The following is a 22,591-nucleotide window of genomic DNA, read 5'->3' on the forward strand; positions in this document are numbered from 1 at the left end:
GCTTCAACGTATGCAGAACTCGACGGTTAACGCAAGAGACAGTCGATTTATCTTGGTTCGGGCCCTTGATCTTTTATCGAGTAATAGCCCTACGTTTCGTCGGCGTTAGCCTTTGCGTTGGATTGATTGTAAAGTGTTGTGTCGTACAATTGTTGTCCTACATCTCTAGGATCCTTGCCCTCCTTTATATAGTCAGGAGGTCAAAATCCTAGTCGGTTTACAATGAGAGTTCCTAGTAGAATTACAGAATAATACTACTACTAAGATTATAGGGGAAGAATCCTAGTTAGACTAGATCTTCTCCCTTCCTTGCGGGGTATCCCGTGGGTCCCGCACCGATACCCCCAACTGCCACCGCCGCCTTCACTTGGAGGTTCATCACATTGAATTGTCAGACACTATTTTTAGATCTGAGAATACTAGGCGATAGAGCATACAATGGAAATTCTACTTTGAGGTTCTAGGTGTACTACCTCCATCCAAAAAAGAATGTAGCTATGAGTTGTGTGCCACACAAAGTGATTCACGTTTGACTAAGCTTTTATTGAATGGTGTTCACATTTATAGCTCTAAATTAATTTATTATGAAAATATATTTTGTAATTAATCTAATGGTATCTATTTGGTATCATAAATATTGATATTTTTATCTAAAGTTGGTTAAACTTTTTTTCTCGAATACGCAAAAGATTTGCGCATCATTGTAATTAAGAAGAAGAGTTTAACCATACAAACGACGCACTCTAACGAGGGTCCTAGGAGGTCTACTAGTTGACCTTCCTAGTGTACAGATTCAAATTTTGATATTACATAAATGGTACACAATCGAGCTGCTATTTGCGCGCTCCTACTCCGTCATCCAAGAAGAGCGCGCTAGGGTATGAGTGGATCTTCTACCAGCCCTATTGTTGGTCGTTGGAAACAACTCATCCAGAGCTGCAACTTGGCTCGACATCAAGTTTCCTGTGAAGATGGCGTCGTATGCTCGCTTGGACGCGGATGAAGTTGGTGTCGCCTATGACAGGGTGTCCATCCTTTTCATGAGGAGTACATCACCCCGCTTGGAGGTCGGTACGTGCGCCAGCTATTGAGCGGCAGTCAATCTACTCCTGGTTGGCAGGGACCTTTTGGTTGCCACCTTCTGCCTTGTTGGAGTGGTAATTAAGGGTGTCCTTCGCTTGAGCTGCACCTCCTCGGCAAACCATGTGAGGCGTCGAGTGGCCTTGCGCGACATGGGCATCGTGTTGCTGTTCGGCTAGCCGTCCTTCGTCGACGTAGAAGGGTTGGGTGTGGCTCGATCGTCCTATGTCGGTGTAGAAGTACTCGCCATGTGCTTGGCCGGCTCGAACCCAGGTGGCCAGACCTCACCATCCTCTCCTAGCGCCTCAGCATCCACGACAACGAGTTGTCCCATGTGTGGTGGCGAGCCTTGCACAGGGGACAACAGAGGCGAGTCCGTCATGTACTGAGGAGCCATCGCGAGGGGGCGGGGTGTCCACCAACGAAGCTTGAACCTCATGAGAGGTGGTTGTCGTAGCCTGCAGGCACAGCGAGGCGACAATCTCGTCCAGCATCGGGTTGATCGAGACGACTCAAGTGAGAGGCCCTGCGCCCTCGCATAGCGCATTCGCCATCGGATCTGGCTCGAGGAAGCAACGTGCGACAGTCAAAGCTAGCAAGAGGCCGACGGTCGATAGGTGCGCCCAAGCTGATGTCCGGCGCCGACCAAGCTCGGTGTCGTCTCCGGCTTTAACGGATGCTGTCGGCGCCCCCCGCGGTACCCTGCACGGTCCCATCCGAGGCCGGTGGACTTCCGAGGGGTGCATGCTAGAGGCTGGTGGGTTGTGGGCACAAGCTGAGCGACGAGGCAGGCCACCACCCTTCGGCGCCGACTTAGACCGCTGGCAATCCTTGACGAGTTGGTCAAATTTAATATATTAAAACATAAACACTATGCTAAAATTGTATAATTTTAGAGACACAGTTAGTACTTTTAAGGTTCTAGGTGAGTTGTGGTACCAGAATGGCCGGGCATGGTCTAATCGCCGCCGCTTATGAGGTCATTATGAATATCTGACCACTATTTTTAAATCTAAAAATATCAGAAGGTAGAGCCAGCAATCATTCTGTTTTGAAGTTTTTGGACGTGCGCTAGGGCGCCGAGATGGTCAGTCACGACGAAAGTTATTACAAAGGAACCATCCGTGGACCATATTTCTTTTACCTAAATATAATAAATCTCTGCAGCTAAGAAGACCCTAAAGTAATCATCTACCGGTGTATCAAAAATCGTTGAGGATGGCCTCATCGCCCACCGTTCCCCTCAGCGGCGTCGGCCATAGATTTGGTCGATCTGGCAGTTGGGGTAGTGATTTGGCCAAAGAAACCTCGATTCGGTTGAGTAATCTGGGGGAAATTTGATTTGTGCAGAGAAGAAAGTGAAGAGGAGAGGAGGGGATGGAATCTGCCGTGCGCCCATGCGGGAGGCGGAGCGGAGATGCGAGGATATCGTACCAAACGCGCGCGGGCTATAGGGTGTCGTTCGCATCGCCAGGAGCCGCCGCTCGCCTCGCATGCAAGCAGGCTGGCCATGCTGCTTCACTAGGAGCAGTCGAGATTTTTGGGAAGGACGAAGCAGTGCAGCTCGCCGATGCGTGGATGATAACGTGCGGCGGACTGTTTCTTCTTTTCCTTTTTAATTTGCAAGATGCTTTTGGAATCCTAGGCCCTCTTACACTGTTTCAGCGAAGAAACAGCACGTCTCTTCCAACGAATCCACGAACGGTACTTTAGAGCCATAATTGAATTAATTATTAAATGATTACCACATTTAGGTGTGTACTGCTGAAATAGACAGTAAGAGAAATTATTATTTTTTCCAGGTTTGTGGAGAAGCTATGTACAGGTTTGTGGAGAAGCTATGTATGGCTTGTTCGGGAGGCCGTAAACGATCGTGGATTATTTACTGCTGGCTGGTTTGGTATGAGAGAAAAACACTGTTCCCGACTGGAAATTTACGATCGTTTGGATTCGCGTAGCACACTGAAGATAACATGACAGATGATGGTTCTTTTGATTTTTAAGAAAAGTAAATGATAAAGATCATTAACCGGGCTTCATACTAGATTTATAGATTTCTTTATTAATATGTTTGAGTAAACCCATGAGTCGGCGTAGATGTAGGCCCCATTCGCGTGATCTTAAATCCGGTTTGATCCGCTTCTTTTTTTCATCTAAAACAGTATTTTTCTCTTACAAATTCTTCCAGAATTCCTTCAAACCGTCAAACATTCATAGCCCATGCAATACACGGGCATATATCTAGTTTTAAGAAAAATTATTGGACTTATTTTTTTTCGTATATTGTCCCTTTGGGTGTTAAAAAATAAAGAAAATACTAAAAATAAGCGAAAACAAGGAAAAATAAAAGAAGTGAGACGCGGGTTCGACATCAATCAAATATCGAAATTTCTCACATCCAAACGCCATCACCTCGCACTTATCGGTGAAACCGCGCCATGGCCACGGCGGCGCCCGCGCTGCCCACCTTCCTCCAGCTGTGGCCGGCCTCGCCCTTCCTCCTCTCCCCCAGCCCTCACGTCCCCAGTTCAAGGCGCCCCACTCCGTCGCGCCTGAACTCTCTTCGCCCTGCGAGGCCGCTCTTTCCCATCTCAGGTTCGTTTGGTGCTTGCACTACGGAACTTGTGAGCGCGTCCCGCCTATGTACTGGGCTCGCGTTGGGGTCCCTCCCTCGTTGATAAATAATAACCGCCGCCTCGTGTGCTGCAGCTGTGGAGAAGACCAACGAGGCTGCTGCGACCGGGGAGGGTGAGCTGGAGGGGATGCCACCCGAGTTCTACGACGAGGTATGCGCGTATCTTTGCTCGTCTATGAATTTCGTGGTTCGGTCGTTGAGGAATTTCATCGCGCGGGTGATAGTATGTGGGTATCTTTGCTCGTTCATGAAGTTCGTTGAGGCATTTCATGGAGCGGGTGATATGCAAGCTTAATCCCATCTCGTTAATGTGAATGAGTACTAGCATCAACAAGCATGCTGTGAACCAGGAAATATGTATATGCTAGTGTTAGAAACATTTCCTTTCTGGAGAACTAAAGACGTTTTTTTTTCTTTTCCCTCTTGTTCTTTAGATACATTGGCAATCCACAAGGGCTGCAATTTGCATGATGCCACCAGAAATCCTCTGTTACTGTAATTAGCCATTTCCTTCTGTTAGTCTATTTGCTAATGTGGACCATGGATAAAGATTGCCGTAAGCACTAATATCTCGGTCTTTCGCTTTTGTCTTCGGTAGGTATTATCAAATGCACATCCGAGATGGTTCGCCATGTACAATTTCTGAATTATTCTGCTACCATCAACTTTTAGCCTGTAGGACCAAGTTATTGTCGTCATGAGCCTTCCTCACAAATTGCTCACTCTGCACCGACTTGACATAATAACTTATGTCAGTGCCATCCATCTCCATTGACTATGACTTATGTTCGAAGTATTACCTCACTTGTACTGTGATGTCGAAAACTGCTTACTTCCCTAAGATTTTATGGTCATATCATATCTGTACAATGTACACACTCAGTAAATAGCATCATTGACCAGATTTCATTTATTTGTTATGTTTATATGAGTTGGCAGATGGTATCATTGATTTTACTTAATTCAGAAGCAACTATTTTGTCAGCAAGCATACAAACATACACTTCCACATGCAGGAGTGGCAGGCCCGTCAGCGGAAAAGGACTAAGGAGTGGCATGCATATCGACAGAAAGAGGAGGCCGAGGAGGAAAGAATAACAAATGAGTACCAAGAGATAGGCATGCGCCTGAAAGCTTACCCACAAGAAGAAGTTCGCAAAGCTAGAATTTTAGTTTCAAGTTTCATAAGAGCTGGTGAAGATGTTGAGGAGGTAACATTGCATTGTGCCTTCCTAAAGATGCAATTAATTCCTTCAATTTTCTATCTCATGTTTCTTTCCCTTTATCTTTATGATACAGCAGTTAGCCATAGTTTAGTTGATTATGGAAAGTAGTCACAATACTGGAACAGAGTGTGGATCAATTGCACTGAAAATATGGCTCTTTCTTGGGTGTTTCAGTGACCTAGAAAACACTTAGATATAGGAAAATTATTTTAAGAAAGGTCATTCAAGCTGTCTTGTATGAACAAGTTAAAGTCTTCAAAATTACTCATTGCAACTCACAGATGCCTGCACCAAGCACCGCTCCAGTCTCATAAGATCTATTCTCTCTGATAGGGCCATCGGCCATAGCTGTCATCAAAATGAAGCCAACAAAAATCCATGTAGCCATGTTACTTTCACTTGTCAATATATTCACCATCTGACTCATCAAAAGTAGGACTCCGAAGTGTGAGCATCAATGCATTGTTGTGTGATTATTCTCATACTAATACATTAATAATTATAATTACAAGACTGTGTGAACTAAAAGTTACAGTTAGTATTTCCTAAGCTTGAGTTTTGCTACCTAGGGCACTGTCTTTCAAAAATTCATTTTGGAGAAGTTTTATTTTATATTTTTATTGATGAACTGGTACGGTACTCATATGCAGGAAATTGAGAAGGCTGCTGAAAGAGGAGAGCTTACTGAACTTGTCCTTATGGTCATCTGGAATCGACTTGATGTTGCTCGCCGTGATGTATGTAAACTCGTTCTCATAATTTTGAATTTAAAATTAGAATATTTTCTTAAATAGAATTATTTTCTAAGAGATCTTAAAATCCCAATGTGCCATATATTAATTATATATTTTTCTTTCTCTATGTTAAGACTTTTAAGAGATATGTTTTATTATCACTCATTGAACTTTCTATAGCACTACCACAGTACTAAATATTGTTTTTTTTTTCGAAAGGCACCCGCTAGAAATTTGCTGTGCATGTATTAATAGAGTAGAAGCAAAGTACAACAAAACCTTTACAAGAAAACCAAAACAAAAAACACAAACCTAGGGAGCTACTGTTGTTGCGCCGCCACAACAACGACCGCAGGAAGACGCCTTCAGCTGGCTATTGCTGCTGAAGCAATCGTGGTCATAGGCAAGCGTGAGCGGGTGCCTCCGCGCCGTTCTACACAGACCGCTTCCAGCCAAGATGTCGCCGGCCCCCATGGGTCGCCACCAACCACCACTACGGCAAGGACAAACAGCACACAACGGAGGATCTCCTTTGCGCTGCCTCCAAGGAGGGAAAGACGTCCACAGATGCCTTCAGCGCACTAGTTTTTCAACCAGAGAAAATCCTTAGAGAGGTAAGGGGTCTCACAACAATGCCTCCATGGAGGGACATGGCGCTGATGCATCATCATTGTTGGCATCGGCACAAAGCCAAGCAAGGCTTTCGCCCGAGAACCCTCCACCCAATAAGGTTGCCGCGCCTGAGCACCTGCCGTCATCGTTGTGTCCAGCCACAGAAAACCCACAAGGAAGCATACCAATACTAAATATTGTAACCTGTAAACACTGTTTACCTCATTTCCTTACTACTTTTATGTCTGCAACCTGGTTCAAGAAGTATCTGGGTTTGACACCCTCACGCTTGCTGCTGCTTTGCCTTTGTATGATTGTATCCCTGCCAACATGGGCCCATGGGCCACATCCTGAATTGATCCCTGCTTAATAGTCCAATGCACAATATCGGCCCAGTAGTCCCTAACATTTCATTGTTCACCAGTGGATCTTTATGCTTTCCAAATTTCTCAGCATGGTAGAAAGATATTTAAGTTTTTAATATGACTGGACTATACTTTTTGGATATTTGACATTCTGTTGTACCTTAAGGATGAGCGGGATGCCATCAGAAGCCTGGATCTCTTGTATAGAAGGGTAGAGGTAAGTGACTTAGCTGTGCCTTTTATCGTAGTTAGATGATTTTGTATCCATATAAATTCGAGTATTCAGATATTCCGCCTTTTTCTTCCAATTAGCATATTGGTGTGTGATGGGATAATCAGAAATGATAATCTTAATGCAGACAGAGATTCTAAAGAGTGAAGCAACTCCTGCCATGAGTTTGCTCAATGAGCTCCTTAATCTTCATGATGGAGGCGACAATGAAAAGTGGTTAAAGAAATGTAGAAAGCGCATGCTTGAAGTCTTTCCAAGAGAGGACCCATTCACTGTGGTCTTTCCTGCTGGGTTCAACATGGAGAATGTATGCTATTTCAGTCAAATTGACCTTCCCATATCTTCTGAAGACTCAGTACAAGATATGTCAAACTCGAGCATAGCAGATTTACAGAAAAGACACTAACAAATTTTAGGTGTTGACTTACATGTCAGTGCTCTTAGACATTGCTACTGCATTTTTTTTTTTTGACTTGCGCAGAAGTATATAAAAAGAACGACCTGCAGGGAAAGACCGTCCCCACGGCCATTGGCCCTGTTCGCTTGGCTTATCTGCCGTACTTTTTCAGCGAAAGAACAGTGTTTTCCTCTCACAACAAATCAGCGAACAGTACTTTTCAGCCTGGCTTTTCAGCAAACTTGCACAGAAGTATAATATAATTTAGTAAAAGTAGGACAGATACAAGACACCTGTAATTGGTTCTTCAACATATATATTGTTGAGCCCTTTGTCATGCAAATCTCTTAGTTTTTGTTGAAAGTTTTGAAATCATTGATATAAGAAACAACTCAATTTCTTTCTGAAGAAAAGCATACATGATAATCAATATAGACATTATTGCCACATCACCTTAGCAAAATAATTGAGTCTCAATAAAATCAATAATATCCTTTTCGATTAATGATTGGATTTAGGATCTACTGCTTCCTTTTAAAATGACTTCTCTATTTTTTTTTCTTGGTCCTAATGTGGTAAAGAAATATTCTAGATATTCCTTTTTTATATATCATTCCTGAATTTTTTTTTTCAGCGTGAAGGGCGAATTGAGCTGCCGCCTCAGGATGACGATCTTCTTCTGAGAGTGGACTTTGTCAGGGAAGTTGATGAGCTGCTGAAAGAGGTTCAAGCTGAGCAAGACAAGAAAAAGCAACAAATTGGATTTGACCCAGAATCAGTTGCATATATGCTGAAGCAGCAGGAGAAGATGCAAACCATACGTCAGGTAGAATCTCTCCTGGACTTGGCGTCCTCCTTGAAATGGTGAGGATTGAGTAGTATCGAACAACTATTCTGTCTGCTTAGAAGCTAAAAGTCATTGAATTTACATTGTACTAAACAGTTAGAGGGAGAAATCTTGGTTTTCAGCTAATTAGACCGATAACCATTCTGGGTAGAGCCATGCGATTTACTTCGACATCCATGTACATTTGTATGTGTAGAGATGTATTACTATATATCAATGTATGTCTGCACTGCTAATGAAAAACCTATCTGAACCCTTGATGTCCGATACCAGTTGAATCTTCACTATTGCACTCATTTTAATGTTTGAAATCAACTGATGTGAAGTGGCGGTGTCTACCGCTGGAGGTAGCCTCCAGTTCCATTAGCAAAGGTTGAACCAGGTGAGCTGCAAGTCAAGTTCTCGTATCTGATGCACAGATTCAATTGCAGAAAAAAGTCGTGGTTTAGTAATAGTTCTGAAGTATTTGGAGACTTGGAGTTCACAAGGTGAGCTGCAAGCCAAACAAGTTCTATCGTATCCGTTGCCCAGATTCAAATTGCAGAAAAAGTTGGAGGTTTAGTTTTGAAGTATTTGGAATTTACATGGAAACGAGGGATGAGAATCTGGAGGGATACGTATTTTGAACAGCATTAAGTAGCGTTCCCAGCTTCCTCCCTATCAGGTTCTGCCGCCCAACAGCTACCAGCAACCGGCGAGAGCCAGCCACCACACCACAGGCAGCATCAGCAACTTTTTTTTTCCTTTTCTTTCTCCGAGATTTCTTTATCGATTGTTGCACACAAATTTTTCCATAAAATTTATGCCGTAAATCAAACAATCATGAGGAACCCACTAATTGAACAGAATGTTATTCCAAACTCACACGAGAGAATGTCGACAAAGACTCAAAAGGAGGAAAAAAATCAAAGAATGTAGACAAAAGGTAGCAAATCATCCTTGTACACGAGTGTTATTGAAGCATGAACAGTTAACGCTAAAAAAATAATTCAAATTTGTTTTCGAATTCAAAGTAAGCAAATTCAGATGACGCCTGCAAGAATTAAAATCGCCAAGAATTCCATCATACGTCAATAGCTCGATTAAAAAGTTCCTCCATAGTATCTGGTCATCCTGTGCCCATACATGACACGTTATTGTTCATGAAACCTTATTAAACATTTTTTCAAAAACATTATTAAATATTCGACTCATTTTCTTTTCATCAAAATCCTTAAACTCACATTAAGGCATGTTTGTTTGTCCTGCGCAAAACCCCAGCATGAGCAAACTGTCGTATCTGACGGGGTGCAGTGAGTAGCCATTCCGTAGACCTACACATCAGGCCCTGTTCGTTTGAGCTACTTTTCAGCCATGGAACAACGTTTTTCTCTCACAACATTTCAGCATAAGCCAAGTTTGTGAAGTCAGAGTTTCTGTAAATAAACGAAATCAAATGATCACCATGAGAAAAGTATGTTACGTTGCAATGCATCAGACGATGCAATCTGCGGGGACAATACAAATGCGGTATCCACAGTTGTGGCCAATACACATAAAATCTTGTTAATATTGTTAGGGTAGGAAAATGGACTTTTTCCATTAATAAATACAAATTCACAAACATGGCAAAGGAAGCTATCAGCTTACATCTCAGGTTGTTTAGGTTACAAAAAGGCAGTAAGAAACTAGACATACCATTCATCTGTGAAAATGAGGAACTTTATTATCATAAACATTCTCATCTACAATTTGCATCTTATTGGAACTGAGGGCCCCCTCATAGTTGGTATCCGTTGCTGAAACCACACGGGCTTCCTGTTTGAGATCAGAAACTACGAAAGAACCCTCTTCGATTCAAACAAAACACAACTATGTGCCTTCACTTGATACGAGGAAAATCCTAGCATTTGGTGTATTTCAGGACTAGACTCTCTTGAAAAGAAACCTGGAAATGCAAGTGATGTATCAACCAAGCGCAGCCACATGGATCCTTCTGTAATAGCTGGTAAAGTAGCACTCGCTGACTCCTCGTTTGCATTGAAACAGATATACAAATCACCTCCAGTTGAATCTGGCAGCTTCTCATCCAGCTCCGCATTTATGTGCATGCAAAGAAAGTTGCTAGTAGCATCCTCCCAACGTGGTTCAGATAAATCACTCCCATACCAATGTATATTTTCAAGTTTTAGAAATTCTCTTCTCTGGAAAATGTCTGCTCGCCGACTCCTTAGTGCAGATAGAAATGAAATAAACCCGGTAACTTCCTTAACAAAAGCTGTCTTCAAGGCTTTCCAGTTCAGAGGCCCTCTATCCTTGTATGATGTTGAACCAGCAGCAGAGTGTCCACATTCATCTCCCATGTTAAGAACAGGAATACCAAGGGAAATAAATAGAATAAACAAGAAATTGCGTATCTGCCTTAGCCTCGTTTGAAGGACTGCATTGTTCTCTGATGGTCCTTCTTCACCACAATTCCAGCTGAACTCAGAACCAAGCTCATCACAGCTGAAACTCACTAGATCAACAAGAGTGAGTCCAGAATTCCTGGATATATAATTGAACGAAAATGCTGGGCCCCTTGAGGAAAATAAGTCCCCACTGCCACACAAACGTGTAGCAAGATCACTGATTAGTGCTTCTCCCTTAAGAAACTTGCGCACATCCATAGAGAATTTTGTGTTCATCTCAGCCCATCTTTTCCAATGAGGGAATGGAAATTGCACATTAGATATGTCAAGCGGAGACCAAGGATCTGCAATGATCTTAGTCTTTGAAAGAACAGGGTCAAATGCTATGGCTTCAAGAAGTGGAGGCCGTGAAAGGCCCTCACCACCTAGACCTCTGACAAGGAAAGGGGCATTGATGAAGCAGAACCCATCAACATGGAAGTCAAGCACCCAATGGCGGAGGCTGTCCAAAATGAGCTTCTGAGTCACCGGGTGGTTGCAATTCAACACACTTGCCTTGCATCCAGCAATTCCGTCAGCAATGTAGTACGAGGAACCATCAATGCCTCGGAGCGATATCATCTGACACTCTGCTCCTCCTTCAGCAGTATGCGTGAAAACAACCTCCAAGAGAACCTCTATTCCATTTCTGTGCATTGTTTTGACCATATCCTTCATAGACTTGATAGCTGAAACACTGGAGCGTTCACTGCTATACAGCTCATAGGTGAAAAGAAATGGTACAGAAAATATGGTCCCTTCACTTCGTGGAATGGGAACACTGGCTCCAGCAAGACTGCATTGACACCAAGATGCCTGAAGTGCTTCACCTTCGCAGCCATGCCAGAGAAAGTACCGGCGACATCGTCTGCCAGCCCACTCGACCTGTCCTTGGTGAACAAAGCCACATTTGCCCGGTAGACCACCAGCTTCTCCAATGGCAAGCATGGGTGCTTGTCCCTGCCCCAATTGTAGGTGGGTGCATTCTTCAAGGACGCGAGGCACCTGACGGCCGGCACAGCTAGCCCATCCTCATTAACAGAGTCGGCAGGGACGAAGTCCCCGATCACCTTGGCGTACGGGTCGAGCAGCGGGCGGTCAATGCCAAACATGGCGAACAGCCCGCTGCGGAAGCCGTAGCTGTCGTATCCCTCCACGCTCTCCATCGAGACATGCCAGACATCGCCTGTCCGGTGGACGTACGGGTCGAGCTCGATCTCCAGCGCGGGCTCGTCCCCGCCGCCTCCGAACAGGCAGAGCACCATGCCCTTGGCGCTCTTGCTGTAAACCGCGAAGTTAGCGGCCCCGTCCTTGGACAGGGACAGGCCGAGCGGCGAGGGGCAGCCCCGTCCGACGCCCACAGGCACGCGGAAGCTCGTCCCGCGGTGCGTCCGTATCTCCGCTCCCGTCGCGTCGGCCAGCGTGAACGAGACGTGGAACGGCGCGCGGGCCCCGTCGTAGGACAGCTCAGCCGCGAGCGCGCCTCCCGGCGCGGCAGGGGCCAGAGGGACGCCCTCGCCGGAGCCGGCGGCGCGGAGCACCAGACCGCCGCTCCGTCCATGGGAAGGGGCCTCGACAGCGACCGCGTACCCCGCAGCGCCGTCTTTCCCGGAGACGGCCACGTCCACCACGCCGTCGTCATCGGTCCGGAAGCGGTAACGGCAAGAACTCGCCGCCGCGCGGGCGAGGAGGGGACCGCAGCGGGGCGTGGGTCCGCGCCAGGAGGATGTGGGCGGGGCCGGCGGCGCGGGGAGGGAGGAGGCCATGATGGGTGGGTGGGAAAGGGAGCGGCGCGATCAGCGGCTGGGGAATTGCGTCGAGCAGTCGGTGGGCATCACGTGCTGTGCGGTGCGAGGGAGAGGGGGCACGAGCACGAGGCCTGCGGAGTGGAGTGGGGTGGGGGAGGGGGAAGAGCCGAGGCGCGGCGCACACGTGGTACTGGTGGAACTGGAAAAGCGGGCGTGGACGGAGGAGGACGAAGCGCCCAGGCGGGCGACGAGGCTCCGTCCCTTTTTTTTCTTTTTTTTTCACCCTTTTGATTTGGTTGATTGAAACTTCGGGGGTCCATCCGGGTTGCGCTGGCCGTTGGAGAGCGGAGACGCACGGACACAGCGCGGCGCGGCCCATGCCCCAAGGGAGGGTCGGACGATGCGCGAACGGCTCACAGAACATATAAAACATCTAGGAGGAGGAGGAGCAGCGTTCAGATTCAAAGGAAAAAGGCTACTATCTGCATTCGATCACCTCTATTTTATCTCTTAAAAAGAATATTTATCATACTCATCAAAATTCTCTACTCTATACCTATTTTTCTGCACCCATGTTATCTCTATCTCATACTCTATACTCACTATTCTATATTTTATTTCCTTCCCTCCTCCTTTCTCTCTCTCCGCTACAGTGTGCTACAGTGCTTAGCACGCCTCCCTCGCCTGCGCTGTCTGTAGCGGTGGCAGGCCCGGCCGGTACGCTAGCGCACGCGTTGCAGGCGCACGGTACGCCACCGCTAGCGTACCGGCCGTTTTACCGGGCAGCTGTGCGGACAGACTCAGATCTAGAAAAGAACAGATCTATCTTGTCGGAGCCGCCGTCGTTGTCCTCGTCTCCGATAGAGGTCGTGGAGGAGGGAAAGGAGGGAGGGAGGGGCGGCATCGACCTGGCGCGTAGGCGTAGCGTCCGTCCCAGGGGCGGTTCGGAGAACGGCGCACGGCGCGACAGCGAGTGAGTGCGGAGGGAGCAAAGGGAGAGTAGGCGAGCGGAGCGAGCAAGTGGGCGCAGGGGCACGGACGGGATGGGATAAGGCACGGGGTGCACACGCTCGGTCGAGTCGTTCCTGTGTGCAGGTCTATCTAGATAGATCGGACGTCCGCACAGTATCATATCGGCCACAGAAACCATCAGCCGAACAGCTCCAGACCTCTAGTGTTTTTCTGCCATACGTGGATGACGACCTCTAGTGTTTTTCTGCCATACGTGGATGACATCAGGCCGTCAGCTTCTATGAACAGAAGATCTTGTGCAGGGTGGGCATGGAGATGGAGCGCACGACTCTGACGTCTTGTCCTGGTAGAGCTGAAGCTCTGAGCTAGTACACGGCCTTGTTTAGTTTCTCATCCTAAAGTTTAGTCCTATCACATCGTATATTTGGACATATACCTAAAATATTAATATAGACTAAAAAATAACTAATTACACAGATTGTGACTACTTTACGAGACTAATTTTTTAAGCCTAACTAGTCCATGATTTGACAATGTGGTGCTACAGTAAACATGTGTTAATGACGGATTAACTAGGCTTAATAAATTCGTCTCGCGGATTATTGAGGACTTGTGTAATTTATTTTATTATTACTATCCGAACACTCCTATATGATACCTCCATGTGACACCCCTAAACTTTAGCCTCTAGATTTAAACACCACCTTAGATAGTCTTTGGTTCATACTGATGGATGAGATCCTATCTTATTTCGTTATGTTTTTGTTTAAAACCGATAGGCATAAAGACATTCACCCTGTTCGCTTGAACTATTTTTCAGCCAACGAACAATATTTTTCTCTCACAACAAATTAGCATAAGCACAGCATAAACCAAATTTCAACATAAGTGAACATGGTGATTGTTTAATGAGAATATTTCAGTAGTTTTAAACTTATCTCATCATGAAAAATGAGAAGCACACTTATCCATCCCTTCTTTATAGCGTCTCTTTTCCATTTTGCACCATTTTCCCAACACGTCCCTCCCCCCTGGATGTTACACCCGAAAAAATTTATTTTTATTTAGAAATATGGTAGAAAGCTAAATAAAATAAATAATTTTAACAAAATTTTAAATTTTGAAAATATTTAAAAACTTTTCAATTTAGAGAGTGAAAATTGTTATTTATAAATAATTTTTGGATTAATTTGATTATTTGTTACATGATTGTATAGAGTTTTTGTGTGTGAAATATCTTTCTAAATATTTACAGATGAGCTTGGGGTTTGGTACCAACCGCTTATAAAACATCGAATCGAATATCTAAGATTATGTTTGGATCCTTGGAATTAACATCTATTCTAATAATCATAATTTATGCATAGATTTATTAAGTTAACATGGATGAATATGTAACGTACATGTATGCTATTGTTGACTACAGTATATATGAGGAAGATATTTGTGTGCTGGACAAGACGTCAGAGTCGTGTGCTGGCAGAGCTGTTGTTGACACAAAAGAAAGGATATGTCCGAACATAGATTTATTAAGTTAACATGGATGAATATGCAACGTACTACATGTATGCTATTTATTAAGTTAACATGGATGAATATGTAACGTACATGTATGCTATTGTTGACTATATATGGGGAAGATATTTTTGTGCTGGACAAGACGTCAGAGTCGTGTGCTGGCAGAGCTGTTGTTGACACAAAAGAAAGGAAATGTCCAAACATAGATTTATTAAGTTAACATGGATGAATATGTAACGTACATGTATGCTATTGTTGACTATATATGGGGAAGATATTTTTGTGCTGGACAAGACGTCACAGTCGTGTGCTGGCAGAGCTGTTGTTGACACAAAAGAAAGGAAATGTCCAAACATAGATTTATTAAGTTAACATGGATGAATATATAACGTACATGTATGCTATTGTTGACTATATATGGGGAAGATATTTGTGTGCTGGACTACTGCTACAGGTGAGGGAGCCAAAGAGTATGGTCTAAGTTGCAGGGTACAAACCATGCACGGAGATTAGCGGCTACTGCTACAGGTGAGGGAGCCAAAGAGTATGGTCTAAGTTGCAGGGTACAAACCATGCACGGAGATTAGCGGAATTATTTCTAGCTTTCACCTCATAAATTTAAGACAGGTATATATCTAAACTTTAGATAGTTCTAGAATGTCAAATTTCAAGTCAAATAGTACAATCCACAGACTAGATTATAATTATGATTTTCTTTAAAGGAGATCAACTCAGTTTTTAGAAAGCAAATGAAGTATTTACAAGCTAGGGATACCGGCTGGGCTGACGTTCAACCACAAAAGCTCAACATTGAGCAGTCCAAGGACACATCAGAAGCAACCCCAGTTAAAATTAACTAAAGCTGAGGTCAACAGCGTGCAGAACAAGAAAACTAAAGGTGCAGCCCAACCATATCTAAGGTGTAGCTATTGAAGGAGACGCTTCTCATCCTATCAGCCACTGCGCTTGTCACCTTCTCTACCTTTCTCATGTCTTTTTCTTTTAGAAGCTGTGCCCACATTTGCATAAAATTGAGACCCATCGAAATCAGACTCGCAGGGTTGGAATTCTCTCACATGAAAAGCATTAATCCACTAGTGTTGTCACTCAATTACCGAAATTCAAATGAAGTAGTTAAAAGAAAAAGAAATCCAAATGAAGCTTTTTGAATGTCCTATATTTACATTTTGCAAAATCCAAATGAAACTTTTAAATGTCCTATGTTTTTATTTTGGACGTTTATTGTGTTCTATCATGAGTATAAGGTTGTGACAACAATGAGATTGTGCTTTCTTGCTGATCAAAACCATCGACCTGATCAATACACAATAAATGTTCTATCCCTACAATTTCAGTAAGCAAGTCAGTTTTACTATATCTATTTGTTACGTTCACATCTTATTCAAAGAATAGAATTTATTCAGACTGATTGAACTGTAAAATTTCCTAATTGCCGCTCCTAAGTCCTAACACTTTCCCTATTTATTTAGGTTCTTGTGTGAAATGTACCTCTAGACCTAGATGAATCAGTTACTGAGCATGTTGAGCACTTCTTGCTGTGAATCACCGTGATCATTACCTCAGTCACCAGGTTCTAACTTTTATTTGATTCTTTCCACTGTAGTACTGTCAGGATGACTTGTATGATCAGGATTCAGGCAATAAGAAAAAAAACAAATAAAAAGTTTTTTATATTTCAATTTTCATTTTTTTTCTTTGACTGTACTTCTTAACTCTTCAACTGAAGCTGAAAGAGTGGCTTCTTTTCCTGTACTCTTCTTTTTAAATGAGAGATCCCATGTCCATTCCAGTGCAGATTTACATTTGAATTTTGTTCTTTGTGAATTTAATATATTCCTTGAAAAGAAAAGGTGCAAAGGCAGAAGCATAGGCTGAAAGGATTAGTAATTCCGTAAAAGGTTATCCTGCTGGTGCCGTGCAAAGTACAACAGCTCAAGAAGTGAAACTTTCTTTTGTGTCCATGTTTGGACAAAAGTCATCTCAGTCTGATCGTTCTTTCCAATATGTGACACACTGTACATTTCAAGACCTCGACCATATCCTTTCTTACAAAAAGAAATGATTAATTCCTGGTACATATACACATCTATTACGAAACCTTGTCCAAGAATCCATCCGATCAGCGCTTGCAATTCACAAAGCTTACCACCAGCAATGAGACCTCGTAAAATACTTGATACTGCAGCTTTAGAGAGCCCACCTTCCATACATTGGTTGAAACAGCTAAGTGCAACCAAGAATTTTCCCTCTTTACAGAGACAATCAATCAAAAGACTGTAGGTGATGTCATTGGTGTTGAGATCGAAAAGATCATCTAGGGTAGGTCCAGCGGGTTCTCTATACTGTGAATGTGATATCGAGAGTAGAGGAACAGAGAGGAATAGAAGAACGTGTCGAACCTGACACCGAAGAGGGAAATGGTCCGGAAGCCGCCATCTCGTTCGTCGGTGAAGTCCGCGCACGAGCAGCGACGTTCGGAGAAGAGGTCAATGAAGTTGTCGACGTCGGTGGAGCGGGGCGGCGTGACTAGTGGCTTCCCGTCACTGGCTGCGCCCCTCTCTGATCGGGATTAGGGTTTAGGTTTCGGTGGAGAGCTCGGCTCAGACGAACCTCGTACTCAGAGCCGCCGGCCCCCACCTTTATATATTGCGCAGTGTGATAGGGGTCCTCCAGCCATAGTGGGCTAGCAGCTCCCGATCAGGACACAGATCAAAGGGCCAACTGGGCCGTTGGGCCCAGTTTGGGATTAGAGATCAATCTAACAATCTCCCCCTTGATCTTCTACCATATTTCAATTTCATATCATTTACTTTTGTTCATTTCATTACAGATTAGCGCATAGAGCATGTTTCATCGTCACGGTCAATTGTCGATAGATTTAACAACTACAATACACCATTCTGTTCTGAAATAGATACTTAACTTTGAGCCTTCTTTTATCCAGAAATTATAGGCTTTTTCTTAAATCCATGCCGGCTACATGTTCTCTGAACACGTTGGGTGATAAGCCTTTTATAAGCGAATCCGCGAGCATCTTTTCGGTACTTATATGCTCAAGACTTATGACATGATCCCGGACTTTATCTTTCACAACATAATACTTTATGTCAATGTATTTGGCAACACCACTTGACTTATTGTTGTGAGCATACTGTACTGTCGGATTATTATCGCAGTATAACTTAAGTGATCTATAGATGTCGTCAACCACCTTCAAACCGGGTATGAACTTCTTTAGCCAGTTCACCTGCCCCATTGCCTCATAACACGCTATAAACTCGGCATACATTGTGGACAATGTAGTGATAGTTTGCTTTGAGCTTTTCCATGAAATAGCTCTCCATGCGAGAGTGAATACATATCTAGACGTGAATTTTCTATAATCTCCCGCATAATCAGAATTTGAATATCCCACTATATGGAGTGAATTTGATCTTCTATACGTCATTATGAGGCTTTTCGTTTCTTGCAAATAACGCAATACTTTCTTTACTAATTTTCAGTGTTTTGTTCCAGGATTGCTCTGGAATCTACCAAGTAACGCGGTAACAAATGCCAAGTCAGGGCGCGTACATACTTGAGCATATTACAAGCTTCCGATAGCTGAAGCATATGGAATCGTTTTCATTTGATCAATCTCATACTGATTCATGGGGCATTGAAAATCTCCATATCTATCGCCCTTGACTATAGGAGCAGGTGAGGGACTACATTTGTGCATATTGAATTTCTTTAAGATCTTTTCTATGTATGCCTTTTGTGATAGTCCTAATACCCCTTTACTTCTATCTCGGTGAACCTCGATCCCTAGAATGAATGAAGCTTCACCAAGATCTTTCATATCAAATTTTAAGGACAAAAACTTCTTTGTCTCCAGTAGTAGACTGACATCACTACTAGCAAGTAAGATATCATCCACATACAGGGCAAGGAAGATAAACTTCCCATTCTTAAACTTTGCATAGACACAATTATCCTCTACATTCTCTTTAAACCCAAAATTCCTTATTGTCTGATCAAACTTCAAGTACCACTGTCTTGAAGCTTGTTTTAATCCATAAATAGATTTCTTTAGGTGGCATCCCATTTGTTCTTTTCCTTCCATGACAAAACCTTTCGGTTATGCCATGTAAATATTTTCCTCCAAGTCCGCGTTGAGAAATGTCGTCTTTACATCCATTTGATATAATCCTAAATCATAATGTGCCACTAATGCCATTATGATTCTGAAGGAATCCTTACATAAGACTGGAGAAAAGGTCTCATTGTAATCAATCCCTTCTCTTTGCGTAAAGCCTTTTGCCACAAGTCACGCTTTATATCTCTCTATATTTCCTTGAGAGTCAAATTTTGTTTTGTAGACCCATTTACACCCTACTATTTTGGCTCCTTTAGGAATTATTCTAAGTCCCAAACTTTATTGGCATTCATAGATTTCATTTCATCTTCTATGGTCTCAAGCCACTTTGATAAATGATCACTTCTCATGGCTTCTTCAAATGAGGTGGGATCATCCTTCATTTGAAATTCCTCAGTGTTGTATACTTCATAGTCAGCAGGAATATCTGATTTTTTAACTCTTTGAGACCTTCTAGGGGCCTCCACATTTGGCACATCTTCTGTTTGAAGTTGTTGTTGCTCCCCCTCATGTGTGGCAATAGGTTCTATAGGATCCTGAAGAACAGGTTCTTCATCGTCATTCATTGTTGCCACAGACGGAATAACAATAGGTGCTGGCACTATAGTATCTTGCACTGTTGGTGCAGCGATAGCAGGTAGTGAGAAAAATGGCTCATGAATCATCAGAGTGGGCGCATACACCTGCTTCTCTTCAAGGTCAATTTCTCGAGCTACCATGCTTCCCCCTCATCATTTCATCCTCTAGGAAGACAATGTATCTCATTTTCACAAACTTTGTATGTCTGTCTGGACAGTAGAAACGAAAACCTTTTGACTTTTTGGGTAGCCAATGAAATGACAACTTACTATTTTGGGATCTAGCTTCCCAATGTTTGGGTTAAATACTTTAGCCTTAGCAGAACTCCCCCCCACACGTAAGTGGTTTAGTAAGGGTACTCTTCCTGTCCACAACTCATACGGTGTTTTGGGCACCAACTTACTTGGTACTCTATTGAGAATATGAATGGCGGTTTTTAACGCCTCCATCCACAGGCTCAATGGTAAGGTGGAGTAACTTATCATACTATGCACCATATCCATCAGGGTATGATTGCGTCTTTCAGCTACTCCATTCTGTTGAGGTTCGTCCGGTGTAGAATACTGGGCTACTATGCCATTCTCCTATAAGAACCTTGCAAAAGGTCTAGGAACTTGGCCATATAGGGTATGCCGACCATAGTACTCCCCCCCACGGTCGGACCTAACTATCTTAATCTTTAAATTGTGTTGGTTTTTAACTTCTGCCTTAAATATCTTAAATTTATCCAGTGCTTCTGTTCTTTTCTTTGATTGGATAAATATAGCCATAATGGGAGTAATCATATGTGAATGTTATGAACGAATCATAACCATCCACACTCTTTATAGGAAACGAACCATAGATGTCTGTGTAAATAATCTGTAAAATTCATGCGCTTCGTTTGACATCTTTCTTAATTTTCTTTACATACTTTTCTTTTATGGATTCTCTGCATTGTTCTAAATCTGAGAACTCTAATAGAGGAAGAATATCATTCTTAACTAGTCTTTTGATTCTCCCCCTCGAAATATGGCCTAAACAATAGTGCCATAATTTTGACAACGCATTGTGAGCTCTCTTTCATTTTCTGTTTACATCCGCAGACGAGGATACATTCTCATTGTCGCACGCAATGTTCCCATCATCGCATACACCATTCACATCATCACGTAGTGATAACAAATAAAGTTCATTTTGTAAGATAGCAAGACCAACACATGCATTATTAAATGTTATCTTATATTTGCCATTTCCAAAATGACAATCATATCTATCATTGTCCAAGCATGAAACACTAATCAAGTTTCTCTATAAAGAGAGAACATAAAGTACATCTCTAAGTAAAAGTGTAAAGCCATTAGCAAGCTCTAGAGAAAGATCGCCAACGGCTTCAACATTTGCTCGGACTCCATTTGCAACTTTAACGTGTCTTTCTCATCTTTGCGTAGTCCTCGTCGAACAGAATCCCTATAAGGAATTAGCAACATGAACAGTTGCACCTGAGTCAATCTACCAAGTAGATTTTGAATACTGTACATACAGGGATTCATTTATGAACGTAATAATGTTTTCACCTTTCTTTGCCATGATCGTCTTTAAGTAATCGGGACAATCTTTCTTATAATGTCCCATCTTTTTGCAATAAAGACACTAGTCTTTCTCTACTATGAACTTGTTCTGCTGAGGCTGATGCAGCATGGGACCCTTTTCCTTTGACTTTGAGGAGGAGTTAGCATTATTATTCTTTTTCTTGTTGTCTTTCACATAATTGATAGTGCCACCATTGGCAGCTTTCATTATCTCCTCCTCTTGCACACACATAGCCATGAGCCTCTCTAAGTCCCACTTCTTGGGCTATATGTTGTAGTTGACAACAAAAGTGTCAAATTCCTTTGGCAAGGAAGCAAAAATCAGATGGATAAGGAATTCTTCCTTAAGAGCTAGATCCATTGGTTTTAGCTTGGATGCCAAATTGCTCATCCTTAGTATGTGCTCTCTTATGCCACCATTTCTAGAGTACCTCTTTGTCACTAGCTGTTTTATCAACTGGGTAGCATATGTCTTTGAAGAGCCAATGAACTGACTCTTTATTCTATCGAGGTACTCGGTGACCGTGTCACACTATGGGATTGAGCCCATAATTGCAGGCTCAATCATGTTCTTTATCACAACCAAACATTGTTGGGAGTATGCCCTAGAGATAATCATAGAGATGATTATATTGCCTTGTATCCATAATATATTATGAGTTTATTGAATTTCCATTAAAGGCAACCTGTATCGATTAGCAATTATGTGAATTGTTTGTGAAACTCTTTTACTTGTATGGTTATTCTAATGTTGTCCCTGGTCAGAGTTCGTGTGAGGACACACATGAATAATGGATCAACACATTATTAGTTGATGACTATGTTTCACAAGTCATAGACATGGAGATGTCAAACTAATAATGTGGGCACATGTATGACATGTGGCTGGACTGACCCAACATGAGATGTTGTTATTATCTCTATTCACATCATGCACGTTATGTCCTTCGACCTGAGATTGTTGTATGTATTCAAGATGTGAAACGACCTACTTAGGGACTATCAAACGCTACTCCATAACAGGGTAGTTATAAATGTGGTTTTTCGGGTTTGTCGGAAAACATGCTATGAGACATAGACAATCAACAAGGAATTTACCCCTCTCTATATGAGAGAGATATCACTGGATCACTCTAATGATTAGATCAAGAAATACATGGCCGTGCTTGGGTTAAGTGTTAACTTATGAGTTGGACCAAATATCATGAGGCAAGGGAATAACAAGTATGTGGTTTTGTGGTGGTTCGTCTGATATGATCTTTGCGTACGCATAGGAGTTGACATGCCTTGCTAGAGGCCGCTATCAACTAATGTCCAAGTAGGAGTACTCGGGCCAAGTCTATGTGTGCGTGAACCCATAGGGTCGCACGCTTAAGGGGCTAGAAGCCTAATTCAGATTGGATTCCGAGTTAGACAAGGCTTAGGGGTTACTGTCGATGTTTGACCACCGATAGCCTACCACGGGGGTCCCCTAGGCAGTATGTTCG

The 22,591-nt window shown here is 43.1% G+C and overlaps 2 protein-coding genes across 2 annotated transcripts; one reads left to right on the forward strand and one right to left on the reverse strand.

Moving 5' to 3' along the window:
• The first annotated feature begins 3,473 nt into the window (after positions 1 to 3,473).
• On the forward strand, positions 3,474 to 8,420 carry LOC136512756 (protein PALE CRESS, chloroplastic-like). Its single transcript, XM_066506749.1, has 7 exons — positions 3,474 to 3,675; positions 3,790 to 3,866; positions 4,732 to 4,926; positions 5,592 to 5,678; positions 6,819 to 6,869; positions 7,012 to 7,191; positions 7,916 to 8,420. Exons 1-7 carry the CDS (start codon positions 3,519 to 3,521, stop codon positions 8,147 to 8,149), a joined length of 981 nt encoding a protein of 326 aa, XP_066362846.1. The 5' UTR covers positions 3,474 to 3,518; the 3' UTR covers positions 8,150 to 8,420.
• A 1,227-nt stretch (positions 8,421 to 9,647) lies between these two features.
• On the reverse strand, positions 9,648 to 12,687 carry LOC136511835 (isoamylase 2, chloroplastic-like). Its single transcript, XM_066505866.1, is given in 2 exon segments — positions 9,648 to 11,279; positions 11,282 to 12,687. Coding segments are annotated over 2 exon segments (2,379 nt in total). The 5' UTR covers positions 12,324 to 12,687; the 3' UTR covers positions 9,648 to 9,942.
• Between the last annotated feature and the right edge of the window lie 9,904 nt (positions 12,688 to 22,591).

This window comes from Miscanthus floridulus, chromosome 16, assembly GCF_019320115.1.
Source record: "Miscanthus floridulus cultivar M001 chromosome 16, ASM1932011v1, whole genome shotgun sequence".
Lineage (NCBI taxonomy): Eukaryota > Viridiplantae > Streptophyta > Magnoliopsida > Poales > Poaceae > Miscanthus > Miscanthus floridulus.

Excerpts from the sequence above, each read along its gene's own strand:
- LOC136512756 (XM_066506749.1), top strand. The coding sequence starts at position 3,519 with ATGGCCACGGCGGCGCCCGCGCTGCCCACCTTCCTCCAGCTGTGGCCG. Across the intron at positions 3,867-4,731 it reads CACCCGAGTTCTACGACGAG|GAGTGGCAGGCCCGTCAGCG; the intron begins GTATGCGCGTAT and ends TTCCACATGCAG. Across the intron at positions 5,679-6,818 it reads TTGATGTTGCTCGCCGTGAT|GATGAGCGGGATGCCATCAG; the intron begins GTATGTAAACTC and ends TTGTACCTTAAG.